The 27577-nt window shown below is 41.9% G+C and overlaps 1 protein-coding gene across 1 annotated transcript in view; it reads right to left on the reverse strand.

Moving 5' to 3' along the window:
* The window catches only part of LOC105930223 (probable G-protein coupled receptor 158), a 90779-nt gene extending 71174 nt beyond the window's left edge, over window positions 1-19605 (reverse strand). The window contains exons 1-2 of the mRNA XM_012868322.3: window positions 18265-19605; window positions 7330-7435 (exon numbers count right to left, since the gene is read on the reverse strand). Of these exons, the coding sequence (XP_012723776.2) occupies window positions 7330-7435; window positions 18265-19121 (963 nt within the window). The 5' untranslated portion in view covers window positions 19122-19605. The remainder of the gene's footprint in view (window positions 1-7329; window positions 7436-18264) is intronic.
* Between the last annotated feature and the right edge of the window lie 7972 nt (window positions 19606-27577).

Consider the following 27577-nt stretch of genomic DNA (forward strand, 5'->3'; position numbering starts at 1 on the left):
GAAGCTGCGGAGCGTGAATGTCCACTGTCCAACCTAGAACTAACTTCTGCTGCGAACTTCACTCTAGATCAACCATGCTTCGTGTCCACACTGCAAATGAATCATGATGCACAAAGCTACCGGTGATCCCATCTGGACTGCAAAGCGGGAAATATATATGATGATATATAACTGAACCGATTCTGTCCACCACTGCCTCAGCAGCACCGGTTTCGGGCTTCGCTGAGTCAGCACCTTGAGCCAGCAGCTCAAACTGATAAGGCTCTGCGCCGCTGGGCTCCACAAAGCCTCCCCCAGCATACTACAAAAATGGCTGAATGGGGTGGAGTGGAACTGTCTGTGACCTGGAAAGGAGGGGTGGGGTTTGAAGTGCCTCATTTGCATTTAATGAGACAGCAGCAAAACGAGTAGTTCTCGGAACAGGGGCAAAAGAGGGGCTGTAGGGCAACATCAACGAGGAATTCAGACCAAAGCTTTGCAGTTCCACTTAAATAAATCACAATGAATGATTAAAATGTGAAAAGGGAGGCATTAAAAAGCATGACATGTCCCCTTTAAGGTTTTCATACTGTTATACATTGTGTAGATTAATTTTCCTGCAGATTTGGACATTCTTCTATGACCGGCACAGTTTTTAACTCAAAAATGAATCTGCAGTTAAAGGAGGAATGTTGCAGCCCCCGAATTAATGAGCTGTTGCCGCCGTCTGACTGACAGGAAGTTTGGACCCAACATGAGAGCTGTCACTTGAAACAAAAGAATGAACTCAGTGTAGCAGAACATGTTGTTTGTTCCTTTCCTGCTAGATGTGTCTAAAACTTGGAGCATGTACAAACTAAATGTTCTGGTTGTACAGAAGGGAAACATGCACTGTCCCTCGGAGCAGCACACATGCGCAATCGAGCACTGCATCTGGATTCAGCGCGCAGAGCAAATCTATGCAGCGCCAAAAACAAAACCCAAGCTGAACTGTAAACAAAATAATAATCACCTTATTTTGTACCATTTTGCAATTTTGGTGAGATGGTGTTCCACCAAAGCTGCTGATCGGAGCGCACCGCTGATTGACGGGTGGAGCAGGTTGCGTCTTTGTTACTCCTGCTGCATGTCAGCTGTTTGTGTGGCTGTGTTCTTGGGGTCTGCTAATCTCAGATCGTAGGTGCCCTTTTTCAACCAATTGGTTGGTTTTCCAGCATTACACCTGCTGTTTGTTTCTGGAGCGCCGCTGGCATTATCAGCTGCAGTTGAAGTCTTTTGCAGTGACGGCTTCTGCTGGTTTCTGCCCAGCCTTCTTGTTCTACCTCCGTTTTTGAAAAACAGCTCTATATGTTTCTTATTTTATGAGCGCATGCCTGAGGACTACAGCAATATATATATAAACAGGTTGGACTTGTATAGCGCTTTATCAAGTCTGATGACCCCAAAGCGTTTCACAATACAGTCAGTCGTTCACCCATTCACACCCTGACGGTGGTGAGCTACATTGTAGCCACAGCTGCCCCGGAGCAGACTGACAGAAGCTAGGCTGCACATTACCACATGCTTGTGCTAAATCTAATTGTGCAAAATGTAAATAATTTAATAGTGATAAAATGTGAACTCTGTAAGATGTACATGTCTCTCAGTTCTTCCCTAGCAGAACCCCTATATGGCATAAAACATACCATAAAGAAATCCCAGATATTTGTCTTTTTCATGAAATCGGGTTAAATCAGTTTTATTTAAACTAAGTAATCTAAAAGAAATGATTGCTGTGATGTGATTCTTTAATAAGCCGTGTAACTTGTTATAATCTCAGGTTTTGGACAGGTGTGATACTGGTGTAGCCTTAGTGTGCATGTAAGATGTTGCTCACAAAGATCCAATGAATGCTCAGATACATAAAAAATTGGGGGAACATTGGAAACATCCTGAAAAACCAACAAAAGCACCAAAACAAGAGGACAGAAAACTGAAGAAGATCTGCTTTTAAAATAGCAAATGCCTGAGAAAAGAAACTGGTTAATGTTATGATACCCTCATGAAAGAGCAGTACTTTTCTTGGAAGTTCATTTGAGAATTTATTTTGAAGGTTATTACTGTTTTATCCCTGGTTTAGGTGTGGGAGTAATGCATGATTCATTTTTTGATAATAAAATCTATGTAAAATGTATAGTTCCGCTAAAATGTAGAATCAGCAGTCTAATTTGTGAAATGTTGAAACTTTAGTTTGGAAGACTATCTTTTAACTTTATATTGACAGACAGATCTTTTCCATTGCTGATTAAGTCTCATTAATGCTGTGGAATGTCCTTTTGTAGGACTTTTCTGTGAGAATCACCAACAGAATATATTTTTGTGCCTAGTCTACTACAGGTCCATTAGTGATGTGAAACCTAGTTTTGCCCCTATAAAATACTGAGATTTGTATTTTGAAGACAAACATTTAGAAGACCAAGACTTTGTTTTTGAAGGGAATGTGTGGCCTTTGGTTCAGTTAGTGCTGTAGAAACTGCTAACTAAAGAGAATCTGAGGCTAACTGAGATAAGCTTTATTTTAAAAGTGCAAATTAAAAACTTCTTCATCTCTGGTTTAAGCACATTGGTCGAGCCATTTTCCATTGGTCTATACACCTTTGGGAAACATAGAGGATTGATTTTCTGCTAATTCTGCTCTGTTCTTCCACTTTGGAAGGAACTTAATAATAAAGTCAGTATACCAGCAGCCATAACAACATTCTAAATTTTAAATCCCAATTCAAGCTCACAGGTTTACCCTCTTCCCTTTTTGCCTCTTTTTCCACAACCTTCTGCATTTGTTAGCTCCAGAGGCTGCTGTTTGATCTGTAAAACAAATCCTCATTTCTGCTCTCGCTTTAAAAGCGTCACCGTCTGACTGCGAGTGTGACCGTTTACACACGGTGAACAGCTGCTGTAGACTAATTGGCAAAAAAAAAAAAAAATCTGAAACAGTTGTTGCACTTATTGCTTACCAAGTAAATATAAATCTGGTTGTAATTCACAGTTTTTTTTTTTTTCCCTGCTAAAAAAACGCTTAATACGGTCAAACGACTTAAATCGGCTTTCATTACCTTCCACTTGATCATAGTTTGTGAAGTGATAAACGGAGAATAGTAATACATATTAGATTATTTAAATCTGAGTCGTTTAAAGGGTTTTTATTCACATGAAGAGTAGCACTTTTTTTTTTTAGAAAAACAACAAACCTATACATAATCTGTACACAAACAGAGGTGCATCTCAGTGAACGAGGAATGTTATCTAAGAGTTCATTTACTTAGGTTCGTTATACACGGAGTAATATATTTCCTGCATTTATATTGGTTAATTTTGAAAACATTGGATTACAGGAATTGATTATCTAAAATTCTGTAAATACCTAAATGTTGGCCTACAGTAAAGTATGTCCATGTACAATACATGGAAATACAATAGTCAGGGTTTCTTTTGCATGAATAGCTGGTTGCTTCAATAGCAGCCTTCAGCTCGTCAGCATTGTTTGCTCTGGTGTCTATCATCTTTTGACAATAGATTTGTGGTGGAGTTTGGATCAGGTGAGCTTGCTGGCAAGCCAAGCATAGTGATAACAGGGTTTTTTATGGAAGATTTAATCCTCATCTCCATAAAGCTTGTCCATAGAGGGAAACATTAAGTACATGAAGTCTGGCTAGAACCCTGGCTCTAGACCTGACAAAACACAGCAGTGGATGACACGGCTTCACAAATATTCATTGGTTGTGGACACTTCACGCTGGACCTCAATCAACATTTTGTGCCTCTCTACACTTCATCCAAAGTCTGACAACTTGGCTTGCAAAGAAAAGGTCATGTTGTGAAATGTAGGCCATGTCCTGACTACATCTATATGTGGCGGCTATCTGAATCTCTGACTCCAGCCACACATTTGGAATCTCAGCAAAACTACCGAATGAGCTGCTTTACAATCTACTCACGGGTGTGTCGTGTTGACTAAAGAAGTCTAGTCAAGGATTTACTTAGCTTATTTCTTTGTTATTGTTAAGCTTTTCTTTTCCTATGTAATATTTCCCTGTGTAAAGTCTTTCTGTTCATGTACAGCACTTTGGATCATCTTATTACTGAAAAGTTCTATATAAATAAACTTGCCTCGCCTGTGCATTTTGTTCATGCTTGGATACAGCACTCTCTTTGGCAGTGACCTTTTTATGCCTTACCCTGCTTGTGGGTGGTATCAGTCATCTCCATGATTGTTTAGGGCTTAGCACATTTCTTTATTATTAGCCTTTATTAGTCTAACGTAAGTTACATGCTTTCTGCAAGGCTAAATTATAGGTTTTATTAAGACATAACCATCAAAACTAACAGAAATAAACACTTTATATATATATATATATATATATATATATATATATATATATATATATATATATATATATATATATATATATATATATATATATATATATATATATCACTCTGTTCCAAATGCATCTACTGTATATATTAGTGATTAGTCATTTTTTTGTACTGAATTACAAAAATAACTTCAACCTTTGGGGGTACTCTAATTCGTTGAGCTCCACCAATACATGCCGACAAGAAAACACAACCTTTGGCTGCGCGGCGCATGAATAAAGCTGTGCTCACAAATGTGCAGCCCAGTAAAGGCTTTCTCTGGCCATCACTGTGATGGAAACGGAAGACACCACACAAACAGAAGCACCATCTGCACAGGAGAGGCAGCAGCAGCAGCTATATTGGAGCAGACAGCAGCCACCGAAGATTGGTTTTCAAAACCGGAACAATGCAGGGGGTCAAACGTAGAGGAACCCCTCTTCTTATCCACCTTCTGACGGCATAAAAACACGCTGCCGGGCTGCACATGCCGAGAACCTGTTAATTATTCAGCTCGTCACTCTGCAATCCATTACACTACATGTATTATACATCATAGTGCCAGCGACATGCCCACACAGCCCCTCTCCCCTGCTGGAGTTTGACTGACTCCCTGCAAAACCTCCTCCTGAAGTAGCCCGACGGTGTGGACACGAGCGCTGTAGCAAAGGCAAAGAGCAGCACAGAGCCGCTTCTCCGGCGCACAAAACATGCACATCTATCTGCTTTGTCTTTCTGTCATTACTCAGTGTGACAGAACATGATGTATGTCTGCCGCCGGTTCCAGCACAGCGATTAGATTGATAACGGCTCCGATTTACACGAACCCCACGCGCATACTTTAGCGTAGCCCTGCAGGCGAAAGCCATCTACATGTACAGCGCCCTGCAGAAGTTTTCACCTCAGTGACAAACTTTAATGGATTTGACAGGTTTTTCTATGACATAAATCTAAAATGTATGTCATGCATTTGTGCTCAGCCTCGCTGGATTTTGAAGTTTGGTTCATTCTTCTCTAAAGAAACAGCTGAAGCGCTGTCAGACTGATTGGAGAGCATCTGTAACCATCATAGATTACAAATTAGATTTAGATCCGGCATTTAACTAGGCCGTTCTAAGAAAATACTTACATCTAAAACCTTCCATCGCAGCCAAGAGGAATATTTTGTCTGTATTTGGCTGCATTCTTCATCCCTGTCCCTGCCACGCAAAAGCATGCCCACAGCATCATGCTGCCACCGCCATATTTCAGGGATGGTGCGTTCAGGGTCATGTGCAGTGTTGGTTTTATGCAAAGTAAAATTTGTATGGGTTTCACTCTTTTTTTCAGGTTAGGACCCCTTTCATTTGTATAAAATCATCTTCCTCCCACTTCACGACGGTGCGTCCCTTTGCTTTGGTGTGTCACAAAAAATGCCGATAAAAACATTTGTTTCCAATGGAAAAAGTTTTAAGAAGTAGAAATACTCCTGACGGCTGTGTGGATGCCCAAGATAATGAATTCAGGATGGTGTTTATCGAGCGCGCCCAGTGAGATTTACAGTTTGTTCGTTTTTTAAGTGAAACTGTTGCTGAATTAGAGAGGAAACAAGGCTACACAGACGCCAATAAACCAGGTATAAGAAAAATACTGAAATCACATTTCAGGAGAACAGTTTAAGACTCCTTAAAGCTTCTATCCTACCCAGCCTTTCATGGCTTTCATTCTTTATGTGAGCAGAATGATGGCAGAAACAAAGCTACGGTCAAATGTCTTTTTTAACCTTTTGCTTGATATTTAGGACCTCTCTGATTCGCAGCATCATGGTGAGGACATCATCTGTCTCCATCCTGCCGTTCCAGCCATTCCTCCCTACCTCTGTGCTGATGAAGCCGCTCCTGTCAGCCTGCTTCTCTGCTGCGCTGCAGTCAAGTTCACTCCAAGCCCCTCCTCCTGGTCTTCATAAGCTCTCCACAGACAGCAAGACGGTGCCAGATTATCAAAAGCATGTCCAGCTCTTCCCTCGTGTCAGCCTGCCTCGTTCTGACCACGGCCATATCTCACGGATTCCCCTGCCTTGTCTGACATCTATGCTGCTTTCTGCTTTCTGGACCACGGCCTGGATTGTCCCACAACCACGAGCCTTGCCAAGCCCCCTGGATTTACCTGCTCTGTTTCTGACCACCCATCCGTGACCCAGGCCCGCCTCCCAGACTAGGACCAAGCTTCAGTCAGCCTGTCAATCACCTCTGCAGCGAGCCAGCTCTCTCCAGCTTGCTCCTGCAGAGCTTCCCTGCCTGCACCGGGTTTCTGTTTCTGTTTGGGAACGAACCCTTTAAAGCGGAGCGCCATGACACGCTAGAATCTGGGGTCCTCTGCATGCCCAGGTCTCATAATGTTGCCTAGACATGAACAAAAACAAGGAAGATCCAATTTGAAGACAAATGATCTGGTTTACCCCTTGAGAACAAATGAGAAAACAGTGCTGTGAATTTTGTTCAACCGTCCTTACTTCGGTACGTCGGATGCCACACAGTGTGTACACATTTCTCCCTCTTCCAACAGAATGACAGCCCTAAATATACAACCAGAGCTACAATGGAATGGTTTATCATGGCAATAGCCTAGTCAGAACCCAGAACTAAGTCCAATTGAGAATCTGTTGCAATATTTCAAAATGGATGCTCACAGATTCGCTCCATCCTGTCTGACTGAGTTGTACCTGTATTGCAAAAGAGAATGGGCAAACATTTCCCTCATTAGATGAGCACAGATGCTAGCGATATACCCGGAAACACTTGCACACTGGCTGAAAGGCACACCTGACGTTTTATAGCAAAAATGTAGTTTTAAAGGGCATGAATACTTTTGCAAAGCTCAACATCACAGACTAAAATGATTAAAACTGGCACAGGACATCACAAATCCCTGGATCTTTTTATTTTTTGCTGAGTGCGACTACAGGAAAAGACTGACCTCCATACTGGTGAGATTACAGCGATGAGTCCCAGCAAACCAGCCACTGTTGGAGCACTGGTCAATGTCCACGTCCTGCAGGTTCACGTCCACACGAACAACCCCCCTGTTAGTAAAAAGAAAAGGTGGAAGGAAAGAGACAAGGCATGAGAGGAAAGGAAGTGGGAATCTGTTAATGGAAACCAGCGGGGAGTTGGATAAAAGGACATGTAAAAATGAAAATGAGAATGAGCTGAACAAGATTACTGTAGTCAGAATTAAAAAAAAAGAACATTTTAGGGCAATAAGAAATGAGAAATAACTGAGGCACAGACGAGGAAAAGGACCCAAGTGACGCAAGGGAGACAAAGAAAAAGAAAATGATAAGAAGAGCTGACAAAATTGTGTTAGACAAGATAAATCACACGAGGGACAAGAGACCAGAGGAGGACACAGAGACCGAGTCGGCCAGAACGACAGACAGGGAAATGAAGGGGAAGAGCCATTCTCAGAGGAAGTCGGGTCAAATCTGTCGTTGGCAGCCATAATTGAAAGAAGTGGATCAGAATGGGACAGAGCTCAAGAGCGACGGCGACGAGCACGATGAAGAACAGAGATAAAAGTTCAAGAGCAAAACCTGAGTCAGATTAGATTTTCAGTTAGGTAAACTTCTTATACAACTAATGATGACTAATTATAATCACTTATATAGTTTAGATTCTCAGTGGGTGGATTTGCACTATAATAAGACTTGTTTAAAATGGTAGTGAAAGCTCTGTGTGCTTCTACTGATTAAATAAACTCAACAAAGTGTGCAGATCTGTTAGCTGATGAATGGACCTGTTTAAAACTGCTGTTTGGTGAAATTAGATTCGAAAGAATTAAATCATTACCTGCGTAATATTGTTGTTGGTTTTTTTATGGGGGTGGTTAAACTAATTTATTAAGAATTAGTTAACTCAGTTAAAGCAAAATGACTAATTGCTAGATGTGTTTGTTCCTGTGTCTTTCGTCCTTCTGTTTCCCTCCACAAACATGGAGATGAGGTTTGCAGAGACACAGATGCCTATTGAAATTTGTTTGCTTTATTTGGACCATTCTTTTCCAAGGTGGCATGATTATGCAACAAACAGCTTCAATGGTTTTTTAAGGGAAAGTAGATTTGCGTGCAACTAGTTATTGTGGATTTCTCTGATGCAGACATTTAGGCCGGATAAAAACATTATTGGCTAAATGCCTGAATAATGAGGGAGAAAATCTTTTTATATAATTTCTGCAACTTTCTTTAATTTCAGAAAATGTATCCCCATCGTTTGGTAGAGCTACTGTTTAAACCGCATGCCATGGGTCAGATGCTTTGGGAATCCTTCTCCAAGCTTCCCACAACAGTTTGCAGGAATTTCAGCTCGTTTTAGGGTTGCGGGTTGCCTTGCTCACACTTTTGCTTTTCAGCTCTTCACAAAAATGATGGTACGTTTAAGTTCGTTGTCCGTGTCGAAGACCACCTGGGTCCACACTTTAAACTCTTGGCCGATGTCTTGAGATATATTTACACCTGCTACAATTTCCTCCTGACACCATTTCAATCTGAAAAACTCACACAGAAAGAAAAGGCAATTAGAAGAATTTTATTGATACAATATTTTAAGAGTTTGGCGCTCAGACCTCGGCAGGAAAAATTCACGCTGAATTATACTTCAATATGCATAAGCAGGCGTATGAGAATAGGGATATTTCCCCCCCAGGTCTGAAACTGGTGGTGGAGTGGGGATACATAAAGTTTGTTCAGTCCATATGCTGAATTGTTTGAGCTAGATGTCCAACTTGATAAACACAGGTTTGCATGAACTGTCCATGATGAGCAAGCATGAAGCGACTGTGGAGAGGAAAAACTCCCCTTTGGGAAGAAACCTCTGGCAGAACCAGGCTCAGCATGGCGGTCTTCTGCCGGACCGTTTTAAGGAGTGACTGGGAATTCCATAAGAGTCCAGGAGGATCTACGCTCTGATAGGAACGAGGTTGAAGGAGCACCGTAGGAAAGCCAGGCGGAGCTTGCTACGATGGTGGAGAAGGGGATGGAGGTGGGTTGAAACCGGTCAACAGAGTCCGAACCGGACACGGCGCAGCCACCGCTTGCTCGCTGAGGAGAAGGCCGAGACGAGGATGTGGAGTTCTTTTTAAGATGAACCCAGGATGTTGATTGGCTTCGAGGAGGAGCAGTTCAAAGCTGATTGCTTGTGTCGGAGGCGGATGAGTCTCTGATTGATGGAGGTAGGCAATAGAGTTTCTTCAGTCTGAATTTTCGCTTAAGCTGCATTTGCATTTTGAAGTGCACCAGTCCTTCCCAAAGCAAAACACCCACACAACAAGATGCTGCCACCACCCAAACTTTGCAGTTGTGGGATGGTGTTCTCGGGTTTTCAAGGTTCCTCTTTTTCCCATCCAGCGTCTCCAAAAATGAAGGTCCTTGTCCCCGAGTTCATTTTAAACTCCAAGCCCCAACCATATTGAAAAGAGAAACTGACGGTGAGAAAGCTGGAATCGGACCAACAACCTCTGCATTACAAGGTGTAATTTCTAATCCAAAGCCTCTGTTAGTCCTGATTCTTGATTCTTGGGACATTATAACAACTATTTCTGCACACGGGGGTCAAACTCTGCCGACAGGCCTCAGCGATGCGGCTCAGCAGGCTTACGCAACCAACTGAGTTTAGTTCAGTTTACCAGTTGCTGTCTAACATGCTGTGTTTGGAGCCCAGCCTGGTTTCTATATCTGTCCATGACTGTCTCCCTCCTCTTCAACACACACACATTTATTCAGGATGCTCAATCTTCTGTGATTACACTCTGCTGTCTCCTTCTCCATCAGAGAAAGCGGCTGCACCCTCGCCTGCACCCTCGCCATCCTTTACTGTGATGTGGAGCCTGACACCTGTTATCTCCATCTGCCTGCCGGGAAGAGGAACAAACAACACAGGAGAGAATCCTGGCCGCTATATTTCGCCCGAGAACGCAAATAGAGCAAAAAGACAAACGTGTTGATAGCTGAAGGTACACTGCGCAGGCTTTGCAAAGCACAGTCATATAACCACCGGATAACTCCTGATTTATGGGTCTAGGAGGCGCCGCAGAACCACATGAGCGCACGTTAAACCGTCTATTGATTCGCCCCTTATTATTTCACGCCTCATTTAACTTTACCAAGTCTGTCAAAGACGTGGTGGTTGTGATTTTTTTATTTTTTTTCAAAAGGCCTGAGCTGTTTTGCTTCGGTAAGAGCTCTGATTGCTGCTTGTTGCATCTTTGCAGTCAGCCACAGCGCTTGGCAGAACGCCTGAAAGAAGCAATCATTTCAGCCTTCACCAGCGCACCTGAGTGTTGAATAATCTGTGTTTAGCAGCGCCTCGAGGCACTCTCCCTTCCTCCCTGTAATGCCTCCACGTTTTGCATCAAACCCGAACGGCTCACTTGAATTTTGATCGCCTTCGCAGAACCTCGAGGCCTGTGCATGGGAAGCTGACCAGGAAGGAGGTTGGTATGGGATGGAGAAAGAAGTGGGGGGGGGGAATTAGGCAACAGCTCGGGATGTTCTGTCCAAAGCCAACTTAGTTTCTATTTTTAGGAGCCTCATCTCTAGACTGGGACTGGCGGAGGAAGCTGCGGAGACCAAAGCGTTGCAGCAAGTGAAGAGAGGAGGAGAGGGTGACGCTTCTGGCAGCTTCCTTGCATTGAACACCGTTGGTCCTGGTGTGCCGTCCCCAAGCTTGGCTGCTGACCTTACAGCTCGTTCTGACAGCTTGTACTCATTCAATTCTGTCATGGACGACATATTTGTTGCATTTCTGAGGGTCTTCTCGAGGAACGCTCACGCTTTGTTTTTCTATTGGTGTTTTTGATTTGCGTCTGCGTGTTAATGTGTGCCTTCAGAGCCGACGTCTCACCAAAATGTCACCATGGCTGCATAGAGACAATAAAGGTTCTTGAGTTTTGAAAAGACATGAGTCTTTTTATTTAGATTTTTACGAAACAAACAGCCCAAAAAAATGATTTCCATGTCTTTATTGATGTTATCTGGTCTTGGACGTTTATATGTTTTAATCATTTAGAAAGGATTTTATATTAATTTGAAGCTTTTACAAAAATATCTAAAATATTTAGCTGTTTTCCAGAGTGGACTAATAATACTACACAGAACTCCACTGTTTGTTAAACACAAAATATGGGTTCAAACGTTTGAATTCACTTGCCCAAACACCCCCACCCCACTAATATTTGATTGAATGTCCCTTAGCAACTGTTTACACCCTAATGCCTGGATTTTTACCCAATTTGACAAAAAAATGTAGCCATCAATCTCATGTTAATTAGAGGATTGTGATTTGAGCCGTGCGCCTATAATTAGTGTAGATTTAGATATGATACTAATTATGACACTAGGCAGTTAAGAAATAAAACACATTCTCAATCTCAGTATGCTGACTATATTACTGATGTTCCCTTCGCTCAAAGAAGACTTTAAACGGAAGTCAAAAAATGTGTTTGTGAACCAACATTACGTTTTTATCATCATAAAATGCAGCTGATGGGTAGGAAGTCCCCCTAACTGCATAGTACCAGGAGCCGCTGTCACTTTTCCATAATAAGAAATCATTGTAAGAAATTAAACTTCAATGTCTGATTTTGATGCTTTTTCATCACTGAGTTTCAGTTACAGCTAAATACTGAAAAGTCATTTTACTCTACCTTTCTAGGAGCTTCTTTCCCCTATTTTGCAATAAAACCAAATGTCACATTAAGGAATACTATTATGTAATTCAATATTCATTATTGAAAATACATGCAAGGAATTTCAACGACTGTTCAGTAATTATATATACTGTATTACTAATTAATACTAACATTTATATTTGATATCCCTTAATTGCCTTGTGTCACTAAAAACTTTCAAACATAAAATTTGAAACAACTTTTAGAAATTGGGTCACATGTGTATTCTAACATATCAGTTGTAGAGGGCATGAGTAAGTCACTGCATTTTTTTATTGCACAAGCTGAGAATTCAGAATTGAAGAAGACATATCATGCAAAATACACTTTTTTAGCCTTTAAATACATTGTGTACTTGGAGTCTCTAGGAGTCCAGGAGCTGCGTAGATATCATTATATTCTCTTTGTGTAATTTCTTTCAAGCCGTTCAGTTTTCTTGTCATTTTTTTTCCTTTTGTCTGCTGGTTTATAGCGTGTTCATATTAGTATGCATTGCGGACTGTGTTTATGAGCCAAATTCTATGCGCTCTGCGTAGTGTGTGTGACCAATCACAGGAGCCATGTTTGATCATACTCCCACCACTAAATGGTATCAAACCACTCCTATTAGTATTCTTAGTTTGAGAGGCATAGGTGTCATCCAACATTTGTGGTACACTTACACCACCTTGGCTGTATTTAGACCGGTATGAAGCTGATTAGTGCCACTCACTCATACGAAGTAAGCATAGCCCAAACATATTCAATAGAGTTGAGATCCGGATCGTTCCATAAGTTCAACGTTAGCGTTCGTCAGTGATTCCAAAACCAGTCTTGGGTTGTGTGTTGGCTCATTCCCCAGTCAGAACACTCAACGGTGTCCTGGTTTTAGCTGACTATTTGAGGTGAGGGTCCACCCAGTTACCAAAAACAGTCCCACGACACGATGCCGCCACCAGCATGCTTGGCAGCTGGAGTGTTCTTGGGCTTAACAGCTTCCCAATGGCAACTAAGCACATACGCCTCGTCAATGTGGGCAAATAGCTCAGTCTTTGCATCTTTTTCCAGGAGGCAACTGACTTGTTCATGTGGGCAGCTGCAAGCTTAAGTTTGGTTTGAGTGGGTCATTAATGAAGCAGGTTCTTCTTTCCAGGTCAGTCTTTAGAGCGCCCTAACCGGTTTTCTTTCATCTGCAGATCAAATGTTGAGTCAGACTGTCGTACTTTGCACCAAACTGGCTTTCTCCAACAAGACAATGAACCCACGATGAACAGGATTTGGAATGGATCAAGCAGCAGGCTAACACCGAGGTTCTAGAAATACCTTCACAAAGCCGCACCTCAACCCCGCTGACAACTCGTAAACTACTCTTAAAAGCTGGGACCATGGATGCAAGACAACACATTTAAATGAATACCCAATTGTGTTGATGGCTGCCAAAAAAAAAACATGCAGCTTCTATGCAACTTGCCAAGGGATATTAACAAAGTCAGTGGTAGTGTACGTTTGTGTTTGAGTCTATAGGTAGATTATTATTTTTTTAAATCAATGAATTAGAGATCCACAATGAATTCTCAATTTGTCCACACAGTTCTCTCAGACCTCATATGATGTACAAACCATTTCTCAGGGGAATAATGATGGTTAAAACGAGTAATTAAATCATTATGACATCTATGCTCATGAAGACGTCTTCCACGTTGATGCTGTGGTTAAATTTTCCTAAATAATGTACGGTTTGACATTTCATTCTTTCTCCTTATCAGAAGACACCATTTGATTTAAAAAGAAAATCATTAAAATGTGGCGCCACGCTGCATTACTGCTGTGCTCTATCTATACTGACATGGAACTTCACAAATTAGATTCAGTGCAGGACTTTGCTGCTTCTAAATACCAACTTGTACAGAGCCAAAATCGTTTAAACTCACCCCTCCCTTTCTCGGCTGAGCAGAAGAAGTCGATTTATTTAATAATGAAATCATTTGCTTAGCATATTTAATCCCTCTGCCTCTCCACGTGTCTTTGGAAAGTAAAAGGAGACATCTTTCTTTCATTTCTCTACGGTTGATAAACGCCCTCATTGCAGCGCCCCTATCATTTTATGTGTGCAACGTCCCAGACGGACTGCTGATCATTCGCAGTGATGAGCCGGACATCACAGACAGGCGCGGCTGCTGCTGCTGCAGCTGACTGAAACCACATGGGGGCTTTAGGAAATATGCCTCACTTATAAGTAGCAGTCAGAAACATCAGCAGGGTTCCTTGGAAAGCTCAGACTGATGGTTTCACACATTCTACTTAAACCATCTTTTGGCTGTGACCCTCTCAGAGACGTTGATGTGGCCATGTCTAGACTGTACAGTAATAACAACAAAGGTGTTATTACAGGAAGTCCAGAGAAAGCTCTTCACCGTATCATCAGTCTCTGAGAGTGACTCTACATGGGGCCGATCGGTATGGAGGATTTTTTTGTCTGGGACACATCAACCAACCAGGAGGAATCCCAAACAGATCCAACACCTAACGTGCTGTGGTCTGCAGCTGCAGCTCAGACTTCATTGGCCATGCTGCTGGTGATGTGGCCTGGGGCCTTGGTAAACTATTCACGCCCCTGGAGCCTTTTGTTACATTACAATCACAAAATTCAACATTGTTGGGGTTTTTTTTGTTGTTTTTTTTTAGTTTCTGTGCCAAACTAAAACTAAATAGCGGATAATTGTGAAGTAGACTGTAAATGATACAGCATGTATTTTATTGTTTTTTTTTAATAACAAATGAATATGTGAAAAATGTGGTGTACGTTTGCATCCCCCCCGGTCATTAGTTTGTAGAACCAAGTTTCACTGAAATTATATCTGCAACTCTTTCAGAGATGTCTCTACAATCTATAAATCCTGTATCTAGGAACTGAATTATTCTTTGCAGAATACCTTAAGTTGGTCATGTCAGATGAAAAGTAACTAAGGTCTCAAGGGTTTTGCTGCTTCCACCAAGTTTTCTAACAGGAATATTCTGTATTTAGCTTCAACCATCTTCTCATCACATCTTCTCTGTCCCTGATGTAGAAAGGCTTTCTCACAGCTTACTGCCTCTACTATGATTTAATGTTTGGTGCAGTGTGAATGCCCTTTGCATTTTACTGGCCATGTGAGTAAAAAGTTCTGACCAGATTCCGATTTTAACCTGTTTCTGAACAGAAAACCTTTACCCACCTGAGCTGGGAATCTTTGCTGCTCCTCAAGAGTTACTTCCTGCCTTCTTGTCTGATTGGTGCTCTTGTTGCCTGACCTGTCGGTTCAGTTTGACGGCTATGTCTTCACAGGTATGCAGTTTTCTCCTGCCCTTGTCCAGATTGTATGATGGACTGAACAGTGCTCTGTGAGATGTTGGTAATATTTTATCAACAAAGTTATCCCTGGCCTGTCTGGTGTGTACTCTGTATGTATGAGGCCATTTTTTCTCATTTATTTTTTTAAAGATGTCTTGCAGAGCTCCCTCTAGGGAAGATTAACAAATGATTGCACTGGACTTTATTTGGGGATGCCAGAATAAAGGGGGCTGAATACAAATGCACTATAGACTTCAGATTTTTATGAAATTAAAACATAGCCTTTCCTTCTGTAACTGTTGCGCGCCACTTTGTGTTGGTGTTGACTCATGAGAACACCCCTTCTCATGAGTCTCAATATCTTTTGCGTTATCTGGATGCCCAGATTCCTAATGTTACTGACCTGCTCTAGAGAGCATAGCCCTACGATGCACTATATGGAAAGAAGGTAAGACAGTGGTTGCAGTTTGATCATTCAGACAATGTTCTGTTGAGAAAACCTTGGGCTCTGCCTTTGAGGGGGATGTTAACAATGTCTAGCAGCTCTTTACTTTACAGTGATTGTATTCCGTTATGGCAGGGATATCTGTCAGCAGAATAACACTCTCTTGGTTGAGGAAGGAAAATTACTCATTTAATTTGAACTTTAAAGGCGCTATAAGTAAGACATTTACTGTAAAATTAACCTAAATCATTCTCATTTGTCACCTAGGATGTAAGTAGCATTCCCTAAAAACATCAATAATGTCTTAGTCATGTTTTTCTCCTTTCAAACCTACACGTAAGATCTGTGCGTGCTTGGATTAAAATTGAGAATACTTAAAGGAGTTGTAAATACGTTTACTTCCTGGTTCCTGAGCCAATCATATGAGAGTTCCCAGGATTTGATTGGCAAGCTGTTGTACCGATTTACTTACTTATAGCTCCTTTAAGTATTCTCGATTTTAATCCAAGCTTGCACGGATGGATGGATGGATGGATGGATGGATGGATGGATGGATGGATGGATGGATGGATGGATGGATGGATGGATGGATGGATGGATGGATGGATGGATGGATGGATGGATGGATGGATGGATGGATGGATCTACTACTCCCCAGATCAAGTAAAGCCTGTACCTCCATGGATCAGTGTGACAGTAATTCTTCTGTTGGGGTTTAATCTCTTTTATGCCTTCTGAAAAAAAATAAAGAACACCACTGTATTTTGTAAGAGCACTGATCTTGGTTTAAAGTTGATTTTAAATGATTTCTGGATTTAAGAGAAGCATGTGATGTTTCGATAGAGCGTGCGGCCCATGTGCGAAGACCATTTGTCCTCGATGCATTGGATAGAGTCCTGAATTTTCTTCTCTCTGTCTGTTTTTGTCTGCAACACTGTAAACAAATGCCATTGTTGCCACAGAAACATCTGCATACTTATCAAAGTATCTGACTGAGATTCATTTGTAATTGTTCATTAATTATTATACTGACACAGGCAAGTGAACGCTAAATCTCTGCTTACTGATGCCTGCTCTATCAGCTGCTTTGTATTGCTGATATATCATCGTTTATTCATGACGGTATTGATTCTTTCAAGACACTCTTAGACTGGAGGGTTGAAATATGAGATCATTGTGTGTAAGTGCTGCCCTCCCTCCTTATCCTCCTCCCCTTAACCACAGCCAGCTTGTAGCTAAGCTCGACGCCTTCATAAAGACATCCTATATAAATCCTTCAGTGTTCATTATAGTCGGCAGCAAGGATGCACAGCTGTGCTCTGACAGTCAGGCTTGTTAAGTGAAGAAGGTCGACTAGTGTCTGTGAAGATGCCTTTACGTCGGGCCTCTACGTCTGTTAACAGGGCTGAAGATGTGCAGGATTCCTGTCTGCATCAACCGTCATTATTTACTCTCAAATATATTTATATGAAGCGCCTTGAGTTACAGATTTTATGTTATGAAACCTCAATGCATAACGGTGGGGTTTTCTTTGACAGACCAAAACAAAGCAGTGCAAAATTTAAAACTCTGAGAGAAAATAAACATATTTTTTACGATTTATGAAAAAAAGAGAAAAAAATGGTGTACATTTATATTTGGCCACCTTTTAGAATGACTCCTCTAGAGACAACGCTGTGAAGGCAATCATATTCATAAGTCACTATAAATAAAACACATCTGTGTGTAATTTAATCTCAATTTGAATCCAGTTATTCTGCACAGGCCTCTGAGAGCAGGCAGAGGGCTATGTATGTATGTGTTGGGGGATGGGGGGGGGGGGGTAGGTTGTAAAACAACAACCCCTAGCTTTGCACAACTCCTACAAACTTTCAGTCATATGCCTCAACTACAAACCTACCAACACACTATCCACCTGCACTGAGAGAAGAGGGTTAATCAAAGACGCAATCAAGAACTCCTGTGGGGAACGCTTTGCTTCAGCAGGGATGTGGATCTGAGCAGCAGGGAGGAAGGCAGGAGCTAAAAACATAATCCACATCCAATCTGGCTGATCTTGACCAACAGAGTCATACCCTAAAGACTCGCATCTGAAATTACATCAGATATTGATGTAATTTACAAATGCACGCCACACTTTTCAGATTGTGTGAGAAAGTTTTTGAAACCAATGTCTCATTTTCTTTCTGCTTCACACTTCTTGCACTACTTTGTGTTGGTGTTTCCCACAAACATCCAATAAAAGACAATGAGGTTTGCGGTTATAACACTTAAACGTGTTAAAAAGTCAAAGAGCTGTGATTCACTTGCTTTTGTATTTTTGCACACTTACATTTGTCTGTGTCCTAAGTTAGTGCATCGCTGGTCGATGGCCTAAAATAATAATAACCCTACGAACGTTTTGGGTCTTGCTCTCAGTTTGAGTCCCTCTTACCTGAATTCTGGCGCAGAGTTGCTCTTCAGACCATAAAACCCAGCGGACAAGGTGAGCAGCCAGTATGGCACGAACGCCCCGTGTTCACACTCCAGGTACGGTGCGGACCATTTGATCTGGTTCTTGTTCAGAAGGTAACTCCCACTGCTGGAGCCCGAGCCCTCGGGGGCGCCTCTGTGCGCCTGTGGTCTCCTCCCGTCCCTGAAGTCGTGGAACCAATCGGACTCCGGGGTTCTGTTCTTCAGGTGGCGGCGGGCTGACCCGGACAGGTCCTGCAACACCACCTCGTTTTCGGTCCTGGTCGCCTGGAGGAAAACGTGGGGGCCGGGGGTCGGGGCGTCGGTGTGCAGGGTCACCACCGCCCTGTGGATTTTCGGGTCCCCCTCCAGGATGCTCTGAACCAGCGCGTGGTACCAGTGGATGTCCCCGCGGAAGGGCAGCTCGCGGGACCTGTTGGTTTGCAGGATCATGTTGAGGAAGTTGGTGGCGTGCGCCACCGTGTCCAGGACGCTGTGCAGGGAGTAGTGGGAGGCGACGTGGAGGCCGCCGCGCAGGCTGCTCAGCTCATACCTGCGGGAGCAGTTGACCTGCCTCAGCGCGGAGGAGTCCCCGGTGTGCAGGAAAGCCGTCACCACCCTGGGGAGGTCCTCCTCTATTTTGTGCGCCACCACCGCGCGCTCCGTCGGCTGTAGCGGGTGCAAAGTGGGTTGGCGGGGCGGCTCCTTGTTAACGCTCTGCGTGCTGAACACGGGCGGCTGCTTGTCGTCTCTGTCGTTATCCGACCACTCCACGTATCCGTAGTTTGATCCCAGAACGAGCCCCGTTTGCAGAAGCAGCGGGAGGAGGATCAGAGCCATGGTTGTTCCTCACAGGCGCAGAGGGGACACCGCGGGCACCTGGCAAACTGCGCTCATCGCACAAGCCTCGGTCTCACTCGGTGCTGCTATTAGAAATACTTTGTCACGCCACAGAAGGTCCTGAATTTTACAGCCATGACGTCGTCAAGGGCGACAGGAATCCCTCCCCACTTCTGATCTGGGCTTCGGGGAAAGCGCAGACTTTCACACAGCAGCTGTCCAAAAATCCTCGGTCTCCCGTTGAATCTACGAGGGCTTCTCGCCTGGTCGCAACTCAGCAACAACCTGGAGCTGTGGTGGTCTCCTCTCCCTGCCGCGGCTCTGAAAAAAAAAAACAACAACCGTGGAAGAGGAGCAGGACGGCGAGGATCGGAGCGAAATGTTCTTGAACTTCAGTCCCTCCCAATAAACCCCCAACAGGCGATCTGAAGTGTCGCCCACGGTGTGTGCGTGCGTGGATGCGTGCGGTTGTTTCTCTGTGGCAGCCTGCAGGAGGGGTGGGTGGGTGGGCGGGGCGTGGGAACAACGGTAGCTGTCCGGTGCTGAAAGTGGCCCTGCTGCCTGCGGGGGGAAGAAAGCAGGAGGAGGGATGTTGGTGGAGAAGAGGAGACCTGGGGTCCAAACTGGAAACGGAATGAAGCAAAATGGGATGCAGTAAAATAAGATGCAAGCAGCTGCGCAGTAATCTAGAACATTTTCTGTAAATTACAACAGCAAATGGGTGGGAAAGCCATTGCTCTACATCCATAAAACAAACTGTTTGTTTTATTGTTAAAATAACAGTAACTCAGTGGCAACAACAAGCCAGCCTCTCTTTAATTAAAACTAAAATGAAAGCAAACTGTAATAACAGCCGGGTCTCGGTGGACTGCTGTACAACTAATAACAGCACAAGGATTTTACTGGCAAATCTAACAGCAGTAATTCATAGACGTGTTGGAGAGCCACAGATGATTGTTGAAATTCGTGTGAATCTTTTATGCCACTCTGAGCTTTTGTTTCAGGAAAAAAAAGGTGATTTCAGGTTTATTTCAAAATTTGAGAACGATAGCCAATCAAGTCAGAAATATTAGCCCGTTTCATTTTAGTTTTTTGGCTTTTTTTCCCTCCAGATCAGGTAATATCACTGTGTTATTAGGTGGCCCAGTGTTGATGGAGCCGGGTGTTTGCGTCTTGGTGGGGCCTCAAAGGTCGCCGGTTTAAAACTCAGTCTGTCACTCTGAGTCCCTGAAAAAGACTCTTGACCAAAGATTGCTCACTGTGTGCCACTTGGTGGCAGCGCACTGCCCCCTAAGGGATGGGTTAAATGAAGGGACAAATTTACCATCTGTAAAAGAGAAATTATTTTAAAAGAAACCAAAAAATAGGAAGTGGTTCAAAATGAATATGAAAAAAGCTGCTGAAATATTAGTAAGTCTTTAAAATGCATTCTAACGAGGTGGCGTGTATACTTTTTCTGTATCTTGATAAATGTGTCTAGCTAACAGGTTTGACTGTAGCAAAAACTAAACTAGATTAAGCTGGATACTGACCTTCCTATAACATATAAACTATCGCCACCAAATCTCCCATAATAGCTGATACATTAATTTACAATGCTCATAAAAAAAACATATCAGCCTAACTGTTCTATCTGCTGGATGTCACACACAACAAATAAGAATAGCCTTTGGGCAACATGTTTAGGTAAGACATGTTTTCAAGACAGAGTTTAACCATTTTTGAGCATTACAATCACAAATTCATATGTTTGAATGTGAAATGTAAGTTTCTTTTAATTATTCCCTCCAAAAACCATTTTCATATATGAAACCTGAGATTCACGTGTGATTTTTTTCCCCAGTGTTTTTGAAACCTTATTTCAAGACAAGTAACCTGTGTTACCTTTCCTTCCCCTTTGTAAAATAATTGATGCTCAGTCAAATTGGATGCTGAACCACTGCAAAGAACCATTTTCAAAGTATTGTTGCAGATTATTATATAGATTTAACTCTGAACTATGATTTGACACATAGAATAGAATAGATATTAGTTATCATTGTCCCTCAGTGGGGAGGTTCACATGGTTTAAACCATTTTAACTGTACTAGCTACATGTTTTAAGTTTTTGCCTTATTGGAAGGTGAACCTATGCCCCAGTCTCAAGTGTTTCTCTGCTCCTAACAGGTTTCCTTCCAGGTTCATTCTGTATTCAGCTACATCCATCTTCCATTAACTCTGACCAGCTGCGGCCCTGCTGAACAAATGTTTCCCTTGAGCTTGATGCTGCCAACACCATGTTTCACAGTGGGAACGGGGAGGGTTTCTTCTCTGCCACACATGCCGTTTTGCTATGTAGGCCAGGACATTCTCTTTTCACTGGAGCACCTTCTTCCACACGTTTGCTGCGACAATCAGCTGTCTCGTCGACAGATAAACAGAGCTCCGCGAGATCTTCAAAGCCTGTGAGATTGTTTTCTAACCTCGCCGTGCTTTCTGCTGACCTCTCCTCTCTCTGCTTTGTTGATTGATGCTGTTTGTTCGCTGTTTTCCCCTCTTGGAACAGTCGTTTTCATACTGGGATTTGATTACTGAGGGGTGACTTCTGAGAACAGCTGCTTTCAGTGGATATTATTTCTTTTTTTTATCTGCTACATAAAATGCAATTAAATTAATTCAATAATTAATTGAATTATTGTGAATCCATTTTCCAGCTTTCTTGTGACATCCCTGTTCATAACCGAGGTTTCATGCGGGGTCAATGAGAATCTGTCCTAGATTGCAATTCAAAACAGGATATACCAATTAACATGCATTCCCCTTTTCTGTGGAAATTCTGGTTGACTTTAAATTGTTTAAACTTGAACTCTTAAGTTAGGTTGGGAAGATAATGTGAAGACTAGTTTTCATGTATAAATGACCAAAAGTTATTCATTCAGTCCACAGAGCACCCAAATTAATGTGCAATTTTGTTTTTCCCCTTAAAATAATGAGTTTGACGTTTCTAACTCAATAAGCTTCATCGCAGAGTTGAAAGGTTTTTCCCCTTTATAATTTCAATTTAAAAAACTGAATAATTAAAAATATAAAACTTCTGAAATTGTATCTTACTGCTGGATCTTGCCTTGTGTCATTGTGGCTTATAAAACAACAAGTACTAGCATTCATAACAGAAGGCTCTGACAGTGGGCAGGGTAATTTATCACTCTGAATAGCCTGATGGGGAGTCTTGAGGTTTCTTTAAGTTAGAAAACAGTGGCATATATTGTTCTATTTCACTGTTTAAGTTAATATTCCATTTTTTCAGCCAGTTAAACCTATGTTTATTGTCCTCCATATTTGCATTATCAAACACATATCTGGACAAGATTCCCTTTCAATAGCTCAGGAAAGAAGCAGAAACAAAACAGCAGCAATACTTTGTATCTGTTTATTATTATTAGCAGAACTTAGGGATGGACAATAATTCAATATCAATATAAATCACGATATAACTTTATTCAATAAAGGTGATATGACATTTCCCATATGTCAATATACATTAGTCTATGATTACAACATGTGTCGCTGACTGAATGTTCTAGGCTTTATGTAATTTTATGTGTTTTATTTTCTAAAGCAAATATTTCTAAAACGTTATACTGGAGGAGTTTTATAAGCATAGTAAAATAACTGTCATACGTTTGTACGGGCATCTCTTGTGGGCATTCTTTGCAGTCTTTCTGAGGCTGTTATTTAGTTTATATCGATGTTGTAATTGCCGTGATATAGGTTTTGGCCATTATCGTCCAGCCCTAGCAGAACTGCAATAAAACAAACCTCAAAAACAGTAAAAATGGAGAATCTGTGTAGAAAAAAACGATAAACAATGTGCAAAATGCAAAGAGCTGCAGGGTGGAAATGCTTTCTGTTGTCAAAACGTTAAAATTTGACTATGTTGTGTTTAGTTGCATAGACCAGGTTTCTAAGATGATTTAATTATCCCTAATCAAATCTTACAATTTTTACAGTAGCCATCCAGCTCATAAAGAGCTACATTGATGTCACTTAAACCCAGAAATGTGGTCAGTGGATGTTAAAATGGTTAGTTACTTTACTTATTACTAGTAGAGATGCCCGTCTGTGCTGCCGACTTCTGTCCACACACCGACTGATTGTCTCTGCTATTGATTCCAAAAAGACCAGGCAGCGTTATCTCCAGCTGGGTGTGTCTCTTTGTGTGCCCACGTCAATCTCCCAGTGCTGTGACGCTCTCTGGGGCTGATCAGAAGTCAGCCCTTGATTGTGGATTGGCATTAAAGAGTGCAGTTCGCCCGGGGTGACTCGGAGGCCGTTGCCATGGCACTGGGAGGTGATGCCACAGAGTTCTCGCTACGCCACGGGCGGGAGACTCTCTGCCTGTCTGGGCATGTGAATCAGCTGCCACAATTACAGCATAAAAAAAGAAAAAACTGCACACAGACAGAGCAGATAACCCGGACTGGAAAGGTCTGGTAAAACGCCTTTTTTACGGGTTGGCTCCAATGACCAAACAGAGAAGATGTGGTCTAAGTGAAGAAGACGAGGGGCCGTGCAAAGTGACAGCTCCTGTTTCTTATTTCATCTTCTTTTAAGGGCTTCTTGGACTCCCCTGGCTTGTTAAATATTTAATGGGCATTTGCTGCTTCATCTGCATGCTTTGCAACTTGGGCCCATACATGCAAGCGCAACACTTGCAGATGTGGCTGTTAGCTCAGCCGCGCTCTCTGCTCTCCCAGAGGTTCTTTTTCAGCTCAGAGAGGAGTAGAGTGGGGGGGGGTGGAGGCTGAGGGGGACATTCGTTGTTCCTCTGATGCTTGTTTTCCCTGCACACAGGAGCCTGTTTCATCGGTGCATCCATGCAATGAGCTGCAGCTGAACATAGACAAGCCCGAGCTCAAACATGCTGTTTTAAACCCCGGAGGCTCGGAAGGCGGTGGTTGTGTTGACCACAAGAAACTTTTCAGGATTTAAAGTTTCACAGATTTAGTCTCTGCAGCGAAGACATGAAACTCTCTCTAGCTGTGTTCACAAACCTGATCCAGTACATTGTAACAGCTGGAGGTACAAGTAAAAGCAGAAAAATAGCCTTAGTTAACCACTTCAAACCTTTTCATAATCCGTTGTCACGCTGCTTTACTACCTTTGGAAGACCTTCAAGGAATCATAGGAAAACAAGGAGAAAAAGATTACAGTGGTTTATAATTTCTTTGCTCGCTTTGTTTTTTTTTACGTTTGACAGTTTTTATAAAGTTAAAATGTTGAACACAATAGTTATTCGTCTGGTTAGTGGAAAGATTCAAGTGTATCAGGAGCAGATTGACGGACAGATGGAATCATTCAAATACACATCCAAGTAAGCAAAAACATTAATAATAATATTTAAGACAGGAAAGAAAGAGTGCAATAAGGTCAAATACACACCATAAATATAGAGTTATGAAATTTAGCAGATGCTGACTCTAAAAAAATGCATGTTAAGATAATGAGAAACAGTACAGCTGTACAAAAACAGATTAATTACAGACTAGTTTACTCTGTTATATTAGCAGCACAGTACACAGTAGTAGTCCTGCCCTTTGCTGTGATATGCTTGATGAATATAAAGGGATAACGTTGCTGACAATTTTAAAGAACGGTTAGGTTATAGAACAATATCCCAAGCTGTTGAATATCTCACAGAGCTCTGGTCATCTGTCGCCAGGACCAATGTAGGTCCTGACACAGCAAGTCTGGAGAAAATAAAGTGAAACCCTCCAGCTTTGTGTGGTAAACAGTTAACACTGCACGTCCCCCTAAACAAGACTCTAGAATGGGGCGGAGGTTCAACTTCCATCAGGAATAATACCCTAAACCTACACCCAGAGCTACAGTCAAATGGTTTACATCAGAGCATCTTCATGTGCAGAATAGCCCAGACAGTGGAAGTTCAAACCCAAATCCACTTCAGGATTTAAAGCAAAATCTGCGGATTAATATTCCCAGACACTCTCAACATACACACACATGGTTTATAAATGATTACTTACTTTATCTCAGAAAATGTCAATAAAATGCACCCAAATTTTGTAACTTTACAAAATGGGAAAATTATCTGGGGTAAGAATACATTTGAGAGGCACTGTGTGTGTGATATGAATGAAAAGCCTGCAAAAAAAAACCTGTTAGCCGTTAGTTTAGAAGGCAGAGGCAAACACAAATCATTTTAAACCCACAAATGAATGGTCAGCATGGTATTAAATGGTGGGAAATGATGGTTGTCCTTTTCGATTGAAATCACAAGATCTTATATACCTAAGACCTATTATAAGTTTTAATCTCTTATATAATTTTTCAGACAATTTATTAGCTTTGGTGATCAGATTTAAACCAGAAATGAGTACAGAGTTCCTCTAATGCTGAAACAGCACGTGGGATTTCAAATAAACATCGTGCATTTTCAACAAAAAAAAGGAGAAAAAAATACATCATCGTCGTGACCATGTGTGTAAATGCTTACGTGTGGGCTTCCCAAGCAATTCTGGGTCTCTTTAAAGTTAGAAGATGGTCTTCTGATTCATAGAATACCCACAGATGGCTCATCTGACTTCACACTTACACCTAGATCGTGTTTACTCAAAAAGCGCACGCCCACGCTGACAGCCTTCAAAGTTGTCTGCTATTATGGAGGAACAGTCACGCGTGAAAGCAGCTCGTTGGGGAAAAGCAGGGATCTCCTATTTTTTCGTATTGTGATGAACTTCTAGGCCATGCCGCCCACTGTATGTCGACACTGCGAGATTCTACACCTATTCAACTTCAGCCTTGAGACAGTGCTGACATGAAAACGAGCCTGGCTGAGAATGTGTTTACATTCAGGCTGTTTGCTTCAAATCACTCAATGATATTGTGTTTACACAACCAACCCACACAGATCACTGTCGCTCCCATTCCTCGGTCACGTGTTGTCTTTGCTGCCACCTAGAGGTAAACACCGTGTACTACGGGGTGATTCGTACCGAATGCAACATTGAGTGCTTCATCTTTTTTCTTTTTCTTTTCTTTTTTTTTTTAATCAAAATCTAGATTTAAAGTAATTAACGACTACTTAATGTCAAATTTAGTAGAGTTGTACGTGTCTGTTCTTTTCCAAGTCAGCCAATATCTGACTGGCACTGTTGCCACAACAAATACGACTGTTTGGTGAGAATTCCAACATTTTCTGAAGCACTCAAATGCGGCATGTCTGTAACTACTAAAAAACAAACGACCACGGAGGGAGTGAGTGTGTAAAATGCTTTTCATCTGAGTCAACTTGATATTCATTTAAAGTGTGGCCATTTTAATGCAGACAGTTTATTATGGGGTGCTAATAATAATAATCAATAATTATTAATAATAAATTAATAGGCATCTTACATGCTTAAAGCACAGGAGGGGAGCACAAATTCATTGTGAGAACATACATGGAATCAGCAATTGATCCTGCAACACTTTCACGTTCTAAGGCAAGATTGAGGATATGGTGATCAGTTAAACAATACTGGGAAGCAGGGGCGGATTTACCATTAGGCGAAACTAGGCAGTTGCCTAGGGCCCCTAAGTTCCTGGGGGCTGATTATCCAGCCAGGCTTTGATAATGATATTGTTCCACCAGACTGAGAGAGTCCAGCATCATCCACTCTGCTGGTAAGCAGTCAGCATAGTGTACTTCCTGAAGATGACCCAGCTCTGGCCAATCAGCTGTCTGATCATGCACGCTGCTCAATAGTACTGAGAGGACCGCTCCAGGTGAAGAACAGGATCTTGCCAAGAAATGGAGACGGGGGCAGATTTACTTCCAGCTATTATTTCATTCAAATAAAAAATGGAGAACACATAAGCAGATCATGGGTTGTCTACTAAAAAAAGGACAAAGGAAAACATAGAGGAAAACAACAAGAAAAGGGATAAGAGAGGGACAAAATGTAGAAAAAATAATATATGTCTATTCTATTAAAATTTTTGTATCTGTATAATGGGTCTGTTTTATGTGTTGTCTTCACAATTCAGAGGGCCCCATGCCTTTCTTTGCTTTGGGCCCCGAATTTCCTAAATCCTAAATTAATTTCAATATGGAAGTTGATCATTTAGATTTCTATATTTGTACGCTATTTTACACGCTACTCACCACAATATAAAGAAGAAATTGGTAAGATCAAATAAAAGATTGGTGGACAGAGGAATGTGACAAAGCAATCAGAGTTTGAAATAAAGCTTTTAAAATGTTGAAAAGGGATCACCTTTTTGAATACGAGAGGTTTAGGGTAGCATTTAAGATGGAAGGTGAACTTCCTTTGAAAAACTGATTCATCCCCTAAAAAAAATTAATGTAAAACTCGATTGAATTGATTTACAATGAGACACCCCAAAACTTAAGGTGACCAGGTACACCGTACCAGTAGGTGGCGGCAAAGCACCAAATCGTTGTTTCCCCTCCG

The sequence above is a fragment of the Fundulus heteroclitus genome, chromosome 6 (assembly GCF_011125445.2).
Source record: "Fundulus heteroclitus isolate FHET01 chromosome 6, MU-UCD_Fhet_4.1, whole genome shotgun sequence".
NCBI classification, from domain to species: Eukaryota; Metazoa; Chordata; class Actinopteri; order Cyprinodontiformes; family Fundulidae; genus Fundulus; species Fundulus heteroclitus.